This window comes from Corylus avellana, chromosome 1, assembly GCF_965113065.1.
Source record: "Corylus avellana chromosome 1, dhCorAvel1.hap1.2, whole genome shotgun sequence".
NCBI lineage: Eukaryota > Viridiplantae > Streptophyta > Magnoliopsida > Fagales > Betulaceae > Corylus > Corylus avellana.
This window is the reverse complement of record NC_142490.1, coordinates 47,908,955-47,920,620: the sequence shown is the minus strand read 5'-3', so window position 1 is coordinate 47,920,620 and position 11,666 is coordinate 47,908,955. Positions and strand designations below refer to the sequence as shown.

At 36.9% G+C, this 11,666-nt stretch overlaps 2 protein-coding genes across 3 annotated transcripts; one reads left to right on the top strand and one right to left on the bottom strand.

Annotated features, from left to right (window-relative positions):
* LOC132170677 (SNF1-related protein kinase regulatory subunit beta-2) lies at nucleotides 1–3,588 on the top strand. The gene is made up of 4 exons (XM_059581748.2): nucleotides 1–607; nucleotides 1,534–1,712; nucleotides 1,815–1,977; nucleotides 3,092–3,588. The coding sequence occupies exons 1-4, from the start codon at nucleotides 398–400 to the stop codon at nucleotides 3,416–3,418; spliced, it is 879 nt and encodes a 292-aa protein (XP_059437731.1). The 5' UTR covers nucleotides 1–397; the 3' UTR covers nucleotides 3,419–3,588.
* Nucleotides 3,589–4,557: 969 nt separating this feature from the next.
* On the bottom strand, nucleotides 4,558–9,074 carry OPT3 (oligopeptide transporter). 2 transcript variants are annotated; one of them, XM_059583187.2, is made up of 7 exons: nucleotides 9,004–9,074; nucleotides 8,333–8,883; nucleotides 7,841–7,938; nucleotides 6,583–7,152; nucleotides 5,855–6,110; nucleotides 5,520–5,702; nucleotides 4,558–5,436 (listed from the first exon to the last, which is right to left on the bottom strand). In XM_059583187.2, the coding sequence occupies exons 2-7, from the start codon at nucleotides 8,846–8,848 to the stop codon at nucleotides 4,819–4,821; spliced, it is 2,241 nt and encodes a 746-aa protein (XP_059439170.2). In that variant the 5' UTR covers nucleotides 8,849–8,883; nucleotides 9,004–9,074; the 3' UTR covers nucleotides 4,558–4,818. The 2 variants fall into 2 exon arrangements, with proteins under 2 accessions (XP_059439170.2, XP_059439169.2); XM_059583186.2 differs by having other exon boundaries at nucleotides 8,333–9,039.
* Between the last annotated feature and the right edge of the window lie 2,592 nt (nucleotides 9,075–11,666).

The window sequence follows — 11,666 nt, the reverse complement described above, 5'->3', positions numbered from 1 at the left end:
GATGACGTGACGACCATCCCCACTACCCCAAAACATCATTTCAATGGGCCACCATTGGATCTTCCAAACTCGTCGGAGTTTATATTTACTTGATTTTTAATTAACCCTTTGCCTTTCGCTTTCTGTTTTGTGCTCCTCAGTGCTTCTCAAAAGCCTTAAAAAAATATTATTGACATTATGATTGTTATTGCAGTTTTGTTTTGGGGACAAAATTCTCCAAAATGGGGCATCCGGAAAGGCTTTTCTTTGATGGGTTGCTCTTGATTTTCCTTAATTTATAGTGGGTGTAAGTATAATTGTGTTATTGTGGGGGACTCTTATTTGAGATTCTGCAAGTGGGTTTTTTTCCTTTTTGGGGTTTTTTTTTTTTTTTGTTTTTTTGTCGGTCATAATAAAAATGGGTAATGTGAATGGAAGAGAAGATGGGAGTGGTAGCCCATCTGGGGGTGAGGAAGGTGGTGTAGAAGGTGGTGGTGGTGGTGGTGGTTTGGAAGAAGGCATGGCTGCACCGGGTGGAGCCCATGGTGTGTCTCCTCCTGACTTGATGGGCCAGTCCCCTCCGCATAGCCCAAGGGCCACCCAGTCACCTCTGATGTTCACTCCTCAAGTGAGTTCCTTTTCTCTCTCTGTGCCTCTTTTCTTTTCTGTTATTTTCTTATTTAAATGCATGTCTTTAATTGTTATAAATTTGAGTAGGGAGGTTTAGACTTGACATCAGTTATTGCTAAAGTTCGGTATTTTGCATGTGGGGTTTTATGCATCAGTGATTAATTTTAGTATTGTGGCAAAAGGGAATCTGATCAATTGGTTTGAAATGGTTTTATGGGTGGTGGTGGATTATTCAGCAGAATTGAAGTTTAAATTTTGTTGTTTGGGATCTTTTGGAGATACCTCCAAATAGATTTTACCTCCTCGATGTCGTGTTTCGTGTTTCTCCGGAACACTCACTACCCGTTCGATGCAAGTCCAAAGAGAATACCGGTGTTTCAAAAGCATTTAGTTATACATTTTTCCTGTATCCGCCTCTTCGGTAAACAGATGAAAAAGTTAATTGCTTTTACCTCTTGCGATGCGTGCTTCTATGTTAGTTTATGCATTCAGAATATAGTTTCTGTGATGAGCTTGTTGTAGTTTTGGTCACTGGAATCGGGGACAGAATGTTAAAAGTATAATCACTTGTTCGGGGGCACAAGCCTTAAATGCAAAAATAGCACCCAAAGTGCTGAATTTTGGTTTTGCTGTACGAAAGAAGTGACTTGCTGATCCGATCCAGCTTACCAGGGAGATGATCTTAAACTTCGACAGAAGCATGGTTTTGTTTGCCGCTTTATTTGTTGTCCTATGTTTTATCTAAGGTCCCTCGAGGAAGATTTTAAATACCATTGAATCACTATTAGCAAATTCAACCTGAAATATGTTGCCGTTAACTGCACATGTATGTGACATGTTCATTCTGATGTGTGTTCAGTGTTCCTATGCATGGTTCTATCAAAGCATGACTTTTCGTAAATCTTATTCGTTACCTCTTTCCAGGTCCCCGTGGTTCCATTACAAAGGCCTGATGACATGTACAGTTCAAGCCATTCATGGATGCAAACTGCTTCAGCTTATGAAGACATGTGCAGTGAGCAAGGAATTCCAACAATGATTACATGGAGCTATGATGGCAAGGAAGTAGCTGTGGAGGGATCGTGGGATAATTGGAGGACAAGGTTCCAGAAACTCAGTGCCTTCCTATTTCACTCTTTAAACTCTACTTGTGCTCCATAAACTACTGTCTAAACACCTAACATCCCTTTTACCTTGTTGATCAGAATGCCCCTGCAGAAATCAGGAAAAGACTTCACTATAATGAAAGTTCTGCCATCTGGTGTTTACCAGTATAGGTTTATTGTTGATGGACAGTGGAGGTATGCCCCTGACTTTCCCTGGGCCCAAGATGAGGCAGGCAACGCTTTCAATGTCTTGGACTTGCAGGTTAATATCTTCTTCTCCACTTTTATCGTCTATGCTTTGTATGATGATGAATGCTTTCTATGCATTAAAAAATTATCTCAATGAGAACACTAAAGCCAGATTTATGAGTTTTGATGCCTTTTAAAGATATGACCAGGGGTTTGTGTATAAACTGAACTCATTTGAACTTGATTTTACAGTGACTTTGTTTCAGCAACTAGTGGTTGGGATACCAACTAATTCTTGTTAGCAATCAACCTTGTTTTGGGTTGTACATTATATTACATGTCATTTTATTTCCAACTATCTCAATCCATTTCTTTTTTGCCTTCATCTTGCTTAATATTGCATGAAAACACAAAAATCTAGCTTGTACAATCTTCTTCGATCTCTCTCTGTTGCTCTTTCTGAGATCTGAATAGAGACAAAGTTCTCTTTTGCTGCTGAATTCAATGGACTAAGATTAACCTCTAGTGCTCCATATGAAATTACAAAAACTTTTACTGGTAAGTATGAAAATACAAAACCTGTTATTTCTTGACCATGGGATTTTCATTTTCCTCTTATTTTATTTTTATTTTAAACATTAGTTGTGGGGTGCATCAATGCAAGATGAGCTTGCACGGTCAATATTTGTGGGCCTATTGAAGTGATTTGCCGAGAAATTAGCTTTTCTCAGCGACCACCTCATTAGAAATAGCTAGTCAGCTATGGTAGCTTTTGTGTGGATAGATGTTGTCCTGGTTGATTGTCTGCGTCAAGTTTGTGGCAACTTCTGATTCATTCTCAATTTCACATTCTTGATGCCTCTATAATTATTAATGTTCTCCATTCAGTTTTAATCTTTGCTGTATTACGTTTTATGTTTTATTCCGTGCTTGCACATGGATGTATCCTGTGATGCAATCAATTTAATATGGCATGATGGCAATAGTATGCAAGTGCATGTATTAACCATACATCTTTTGTTTTGGATATCTGTGTCTTGGTGTGTTTGCTTTCATTTAAGGTTCTGCTGCAGAGACACTTAACTTTCCATTTGTCAAAATATTTTGGAAAATAAGGCTTGGCTACTTTAGGGCAGCGATTTTCTAATTGAGACTGAATGGTGTTTGTTTCTTGATGTATTGTGCAGGATTATGTTCCAGAAGACATCGAAAGCATTTCTAGTTTTGAACCTCCTCAGTCCCCAGAATCAAGTTATACCAATTTGCAACTTGGCTCTGAAGATTTTGCAAAGGAGCCACCTTTGGTGCCTCCACACTTACAGATGACTTTGCTCAACGTTCCTGCATCAAACATGGAGATTCCGCCTCCTTTGTCAAGACCTCAGCATGTTGTGCTGAATCATCTTTACATGCAAAAAGGGAAGAGTGGCCCATCTGTGGTAGCACTTGGTACAACTCATAGGTTTCTGGCCAAGTATGTGACAGTGGTGCTCTACAAGTCCTTGCAGAGATAAACATACACAACATCTATGCCAACTTTTGTAATCTTAAGCGCGTTTATGTAGTTAAAAATATTCTAAGAGGCAATGTTATTCCAATAGCTTACTCAGGCAGGTGCATCAGATCAAATTCAACTGTTGTATTTCACATAATGCAATTTCTTGATGACCTTCGACCCCACAAATTTATTGCTTGTTCTTCCTGTTTGTGATGTTGAGCTGCCCTTCTGCTAAAAGTCTTTGATGAAACTTTGAATTTGTACTGCTAACTGTTCCTAAATTATTGTAGGGTTCCTGCAGTGGAGAAGCTAAAGCAGGAATAGAGAGTAGAACTGATTCTTTTCAATATGCCATTTGATGCGAGCTCACACAAATGGTGTATTTGGCAAACTACAACCTTTCCAAATGCCACGCTGAATTAAGATACAAGGGAGAAATGGAAAAAAAACAAAGATGTATAGTGGCATGATGAGTGGTAGCTTTTATAGGAGATAGGGCTGTTACTATAGGACTTGGATCCCCCGGAATTCCTTGTAGAGAATTCGGGTTTTCTCATTTTCTGCCCGAATACACGGTTATAACTCGGCTTCTCTCTTAGACATTCCTTGGAAAAGTAAGCAGCACATGCTTTTCGGAATACGGTTACTCTTTAACTCAAACTCTCAGCCCATAGAAAAAGGTTCAACAGTTAGAGATTGAAAGAGAACTTCTCTCTAGGAATTGGATTCCCTGTAAGTTTTTCTTTATAACTTTTTCTAGTACAAACCGCATCTCTCCTAGACCTATTCCGTGGAAAAGCAAGCACCACCTGCCACCTATAAAAGGTCCCCTAAGGTTTTAGAGGTTGAAAGAGAAGTTCTCTGTAGGAATTGGATTCCATCTGGATTTCTAGTACAAACCCCAGCAAACGCAGTAAATATTTGATTCCAACTGCTTTTTTTATTAGATTGACCTTTAATTTTAACCTTTTCAACTGCTTTTTCTTATTAGATTCTGGCTTCTTTTTTCCCCATCATTTTTTCTAGGCACTTTTAGCAACTAGAGAATGGTTGAAGATTTACCTAAAAGGAAACGAAAAGGCGAAAGATTCTAAAAAGAGGCTCAGAATAAGGTAGTAGGGAAACATTGCAATGCACACATCTTAATTAATAATGTGAAACTGTCAAAACTACTGACAGTCATATATATATTCCAAAGCGAATATCAACTTCCTACTATCAAGTACAAAGAGGAAGACCCTTGTTCACTTTCAATGAGAGTAAACAAGCATGCATGTACAAAAATGCAAAGCAATTGGTTATTCAATTTTGCTCTATACCCAACTCTAGCATAATCTCTCTTCCTCCTTTGAAACTGCACTGTTTCCACCTTGTCTTCAAATCTTCAAACATCCATCTCTTTAGCAGAGTGTGTGACTATTTAAAAACTGGACATCCTTCAACCACAATACCTGGAGCAGTCGGGCATTGCGCCAGAGGACAGTGGTCGAGCTTAGTCCCCCACCAGTTCAATTCTTTGTTCTCATTTTGCAAAGCAAAGAACAATAGAACACCCATGAAAGCTGTCCCAGCATCCAATGCCGCAGATAGAACATAGTTATATTTCTGCCACCAGCCTTTGTGGTATTTGAACACAAAGTAGTTAAAGATGGCTCCAGTGATAAGCCAGCTAGCTATATTGGTGGGAGTTGCTGGTGGCATTCCAGCAAAACCATATGATATAACTGGTATATTTATCAAGGGAATCCATTTCTTCTCAGGAAAGATTTTGCTCAATACCCATATAGGAACCGGCAAGACCGCTCCGATGAGGAACAACCATACCAAGTTCCGGTACATCCCTCCTGGTCCAAATAGCCGCCTTGGCCCGATCAGGCCCCATATAACAGAAGCATCAAAAGTCACTCGGAATTTAGGGCAAGTCCAGGGGCTGTCAGGATGGAGTGCTTCAACATCGCAGATGTTATCGATGCTCCCCAACATCCACCATGCAACTGCAAGATTCACCGTAGCAGCAACAATGGTTCCCACCAGCTGGAAAACAAAAGGGCTGGTTAGCAACTAGCATTCTAAGAACAAAGTTCTGATATTAATATATAAATTTGAGCTGCAGAGACCTGAGCTGTGTACATGCACCGTGGTGGAATTTTCATGTAATGCCCAAGTTTGAGGTCAGATAAGAAAGAGAGAGCATGGACGGTGCTGATTCTTCCATACATCTTGAAAAGCAAGTTTGCAATGGGTTTTCCGGGCAGGACATAACCAATTATAAATTGTGCTATGATGTCATATCCAGGTTGCTGCATAGTAGTCAACAAAAACATTGAGATGTTAACATCATAGAATTCACAAGATCTTACTCCTTCCAGCTCTACATTAAAAATGATTTTCTTGTCCTTCAAAAGGGCAAAGACAAGAAGAAACACAACAAATAAGAAAGTTGATTCATCACCTGGTTGGTAGTTGCTTGAATGACTCCAATTGGGAGGGTAACAACAAAAGCAAAGGCAAAGGCAAATAGCATCCCCCACCACTGGAGTTGAATCTCTTCTTTCCACACAAAAGACATTATTAAGGATAGTATTATGCTCCCTAGTAACAAAATGAGGAACCACCATTGAGGCACTTGTTTGTAACTTTTCATCAATCTAGCATGGACGTCCAACTTCACATTCTTCATTGCTGATCTGCTCTGCTTCAAAATATCACTAGACAAAGGAAACTAATTATAATTTGTCAATCTGGATTCTAATTAGTCAATTACACTTGAGATTGTATATATATATTGAAGTAGCGGATTGTACCAGGAGGCAAACAAGATATTCATAGCCAGTTCTTTTTATCAGTAAACTGCTAGTTCTGATGATTTGAAGGTAACTATAAAAACAAGACAAGTAACCCAAACCATCATTTCTCTTGTTCTCCAAACATGAGAGAAGTCACAGCATTTTGATCTATCTTTTAAATCTACCATTCTTGGGTAGCAAGCACATCAGAAATGAAAGCTTATAAGATATGCCTATACTTCAATGTTTAATGTTGACATTAATGGTCACCATCTGGTGTAATTTATAATTGGGTATCAGTATACAGACAACAAATGATAATCACCGGAAAAGATGGCAAATATCTAGTAAAGTGTAACTGCTTACATGACTCAAAAGTTCGAAAGTGGCCTACCTGCCATGAAATAGTGCCACATGAGTTAGTGTTGCTGTAAATCTTGCAAATCCTGATCCAATAGATAGGGCGAACAGAGGACTAAGATAGAGCTTCCCATAACTATCATAAGCAGCAACATTAAGATCGTATTGTGGCGTCAAGACCTTCGTGGTATCATATTTGTGCCCGGTGCGAGTGAATAGCTGATTAGAAAATATAGGGAATTTCCGAGCATCAAAGGTATCAAACTTCCAGTAACACAAAGGGACAATTATGTAGATGAACATAATAAATCCAATCCCAACATTGAGGATGGAAGGCCAGGGAGTCACAAGAGGGCTGCCATGATAAGCAGATATCCCTGCCCAATCAAGAGTGAAGGCACCAACACCAAGTCCATGGTAACCAGACCCAATTTGCTGAGCTGTGATACTACGGGGCCATGCCCAGCACACCCAAGAGAAGAATGTCAAAATTGGAAACAGATATCCGGGGAGTGCATAATAGAGAAAGCTCGCAGTCATGGCAATAAGGAAAAATTTCATCCGGGTAAGGCCTTTGTTTTTCGGCTCCCTTTCATGTAGTGCTCTGTAGATAAACAAAAAAGTACTTGATTCCATCAATATCAAATTGTTGGAAATAAGTAACAGTCAATCATAAAACATATTCAGATTAACTGCTTTACACTGATGTATGAATTCTTTTAGCATGGATTACTTTTGCTTTGTCCATATGCAAATTCTCCATTACTACAATTGATAAATCAAGCAAGTAATTCTTGTCAACGCTATCTTATTTCTATAAGCAGTATGCTGTCTCTAACCAAAGAGAATATTACACCAACCAGGCAAGATAGCCCATGAAACAAATCCTCATCCAATGAACATTTGTTTATGACTTGAGAACAGGAGAGTAACTTTCTGCCTGGAGATCTAAAAGAGATAGTGGCAGCACAGTTGCACCATATCTATGTTATACTCCAAATCTGTTAAACTTATAAAGTCAAAATACTAAAATTATTCAAGTGGAAAGCACATGACAGAACACAAGTTAATTTCCTGCCACCAATGAAATGCTTGTGCTTCACTATATTATATTCTTTCCTCCTGTGTTGCTTTCGCTCACCAAAAAATAGAAGTGTCACCTCTACTAATTCAAATTATAGGTTTCTATTGCTTTCAACCAAATTAATGAGAAATATGAGATCATCTGAAAAAATTTCTTTCCCTGCATTTCAAGGTAACAATAAGGTAAAATAGAGCAGAGGAAAACAGACCTAAACAGAGAAACCTGAGCAAGGTTTGAAGGCCACCACATATCAACCGGATCTACCAGGTATCTCCTAAGCATTCCAGCCCATCCATACCCCAAAATCTGCAAATTAAAATATTAATTAATTAATTAACCAAACAAATGGAAAAAAAGGGGGGGTGGGGGGGGTCTTGAATAAAAAAACCGAAATTAGAGTTTTCTGAAGTGACAAGTAATGGAAAAAAAATATATTATCTTCAGAAATTCTGAACCCTTCAATTGATCGGTTCTTTAAAACCCATACCCAAACCCAAAAAAAATAAAAAAATAAAAAACAGAGGGAGAAATTGTTTTAAAATAATCCTCCATCTTCATTACTCAATTAAGCCTCCATCTTCAACCCTTCATTGATGAGGACAACACCAAAGAAACGGAAATAAAATAATGGAAGATTAAGATTAAAAAAAAAAAAAAAATTATAAGAGTACTCTAAGAAATTGTTTTAAAATAATCAAACCTGCGTCGACAGTACGATGAAGAGGCCACAAAGGAAACTCAAGCTCTGCTTATAATAAGCCTTCATGACCGTAATGGCACCGATTGAGTAGGCATCACCCCCACCATAAGACACGCCACAATTGGCGAAGATGGTGATGATGACATGCTCCTTCATGTTGAACGGCCCAGGATTTAAGCTGAACCTCCATCCAAACAGGCTGTACTCCGTCCTAGGCAGCGTGGAGGCCATGAACTTCCCAATGGGCAGGGCGGCGATTTGCATGAGGATGGCCGAGATTGTCAGGGGCTGCGTGCGGTACGTGAAGAAGGTGTTGAGGAAGATGAGGACGACGCATGAGGTCAACCCCAGAAACCATGCCCGGAAAGTCATCACCGGCAGTGATGGGTCATCGGTCTCCGGCACCACCAGTGCCACCTCCTCCACCGGACACCTGTCGTCTGAATCACCACCAACCCCGCCGTTTGTCTTCTCTAGACCGTCCATCCGGGTCTCCGTTTGGTTCTTGGACGACATAAATGCAGATCAAAGCAAGCTAATTAAGTAGCTCTCTGGAAAACAAAGAAACAGACACAAAACTCAGAAACAAACCCAATAATCAGTGTCCTTTTTCTCTGTCAACCTTATCTGTAAATGTGTTGGAAAACTGAACATAGAAAACTGACACTAACATCTGAAGCAAGGCAGAGTTCGGTATTTTGCTTGAAAAGTGTCGGGTAGAGGTGGTTGGTTTTATATGAGATTACCGGCACTGTATTATTTCGCAGTGACAATTTTGCCCTTCTCATGATGCGGGTTCTACAGTGTGGGCCTGACTAAGCAGTGTCACAGGCAGTTTTCCGTCCTTTTGCCTTTTTCGTCTGCACTCCTCACTTGCTGACCTAATTGTTGAACTCCCTATAATTAATTTTTGAAAAAACTTCATTTTGTCCCTTAATTTTACTTAATTTTACAAACTTACTGAATTTTTAAATCTCTCATTTTGGATCATCAAACTTTTAATTACTCTCAATATGAATCTTTTTGTCAGATTTTAAACATTACATGACGTTTATACCCCTGACTTTTGTATAAAATTTAAATTTTCAAAACGTTTTTTTATTTTTTTCAAAAATAAAAATCAAAGACTTTTTTTTTTTTTGTATTTTTAACGGCTAAAATTAACAGAAGGGTTCTAATGAAGAGTAATTAAAAGCTCAAAGATTCAAAAAGATATTTGAAAGTTCAGGAGTTGATAAAATCGAATGAAAGTTGATGGGTTAAATTGAAATTTTCCTTAATTCTTTTTTTTTTTTTGAAAAAAAAAAGATAATAAATTAGTGAATGGTTTTGGGTTTAGACAATTTGTTTTGTGAAGTTCAAAAAATAATTAAAACCGTTAAAAAAAGTTGTGAGAATTAATACACAAGTCAATTTTTGAACAATATGACGACAATACCCTAAGTTGGAATGAAATAAATAAATAAATAATGATATGCATCAACTACAATTATTGATTTAAGCATAATGATTCTCATTTGTCATTATCTCACTTTTTTTTTTTTAATCTTTTACTAAACGAAAAAAAAAAAAAAGGTTAAAATGGCCGTTAGAAGTTAATACTCGTTATGGGTTGGAATCCCCTTGCAACTAATTTAAACAACTAACTTACAAGTGAATCTCATCAAGGCCTTCTCTCATTATAGGCAGACAAACTGTAATTCCTCGATTGAATTATAGCTAAATTTTAATTGTTTGTATCATGCTTTCTAAAATAAGTCATCCGTTAATCCCAACTCTGTTAATGACAAAATGGTAAGATGTCGGTGGGGCATTGATAATGACGTTTAATGTACCAAACCGCATAATTAGTGTAGAGTTTAGCCTACTCTAAACAAACACCCTTCCAAACTCGTAGTTTTCTATTACATGCCAGGATGATTACATCATCCCGACAACAGAAACTGAATCAGCACAAACATTGCAAGATATGGGCACCTACTGTACGCATACTTGTATTATTATATCTGCCATGATGTTAAATATTTAAATAACTTTAAATAAGTAATTGATAATCAATCAATTACTGTCCCCTAAAAAAAAAAAAAAAAGACTGAAGTTGTCATACTGTCGTATCACGATTATGCAGTAGGCATGTCATGCAATTGGTAAGACCAAATTGAAATTTTGAATTATCTTTTATATATGTAACTAAAAATTAAGATAAAGATCTTTAAAATATTCTCAGCTGTTTCTTTGTCATTTTTCTTATATTTAAATATTCAAGTTGTTTTTTACTTTCTCATATCAAAATACATCCAAATTCTTTTCATTAATAATTCTTTATATTATTAAAATATTTATTTATTTTTAATTATATATATATATATATATATATATATATATATATATGAGAGGAGAGGGAATTGTACGAAGAGAGAGAAAGGTTTTTTTTTTTTTAAAAAATTTTTAATTTTAATAATCTTAAGGTTTGCAATAGTGAAATCATATATTTTGAATTTCACTGTAGCGATCATCGTAGTTGAGGCTCATTTAGGAAATCTGCCATGAAATATTTTCTGCGATTTTTTAAACATATTCTTTACACATAAGGAATAGACTCTCTTATAGGGAGTTTGCTGAAAATGCTCTTTGTCCAAATAGAATAGGGAAGTAAAAACTGAAGGAAAAAAAGGAGGCAGAGATAAGAAGAAAGACTTTCAATTATATCTAGGTCCCTAAAGAGAGACGAAACCCTTTATTTTAAAGGTCAAAATATGAATTACAGATAAAATCTAATTTTAAAATGGGTCAAGTATAATTTTAAAGTTGAAAAAGAAACGCATACTTACTTGGCATATATGTCTTTTTTCACTGTTGCTTATATTCCAAAACAAACCTTTACTGCTTATAGACAGTATTCCTTCTGGGCTTTCACAATTGCTGAAGATCTGATTTGGATTAAACATGTAATAATGTGATTAAACAACTAAAATTCTAATCAGTACAACTTGCAACAAATGAGAAAGTGATGACATTGAGAATCAACTTTTCTAGATTACACAATCTAAACATGGTCAAGCGGCATACTAATTAGTGTATTTGAGTGGTTAATTATAATATGAATTCAAATACTACTGTTTTGATTTGACTTGTTTTCAGATACTGAATAACTGAGAATCTTCTGTAATTCAAATAAATGGTAAAGATTGAAAGAGAATTATTATTATTTTTTTTTTCTTAATTGAATAAAGAAAAAGGTTATAGGGAATTGAAAGAGAACTTACTGACAATGATAACGACTAAGATTCCTGTTCCGAGCTTACGACCATATGACAAGCCGATGACATCAAAT

Bases quoted from the DNA above. Each gene is read 5' to 3' on its own strand.
- LOC132170677 (XM_059581748.2), top strand. From the start codon at position 398: ATGGGTAATGTGAATGGAAGAGAAGATGGGAGTGGTAGCCCATCTGGG. The intron at 608-1,533 runs GTGAGTTCCTTT...ACCTCTTTCCAG, and splicing joins CTCTGATGTTCACTCCTCAA to GTCCCCGTGGTTCCATTACA. The intron at 1,978-3,091 runs GTTAATATCTTC...TGTATTGTGCAG, and splicing joins TCAATGTCTTGGACTTGCAG to GATTATGTTCCAGAAGACAT.
- OPT3 (XM_059583187.2), bottom strand. From the start codon at position 8,848: ATGTCGTCCAAGAACCAAACGGAGACCCGGATGGACGGTCTAGAGAAG. The intron at 7,939-8,332 runs GTTTGATTATTT...TTTAATTTGCAG, and splicing joins TCATCGTACTGTCGACGCAG to ATTTTGGGGTATGGATGGGC. The intron at 6,111-6,582 runs GTAGGCCACTTT...TCCTTTGTCTAG, and splicing joins GTGGCACTATTTCATGGCAG to TGATATTTTGAAGCAGAGCA.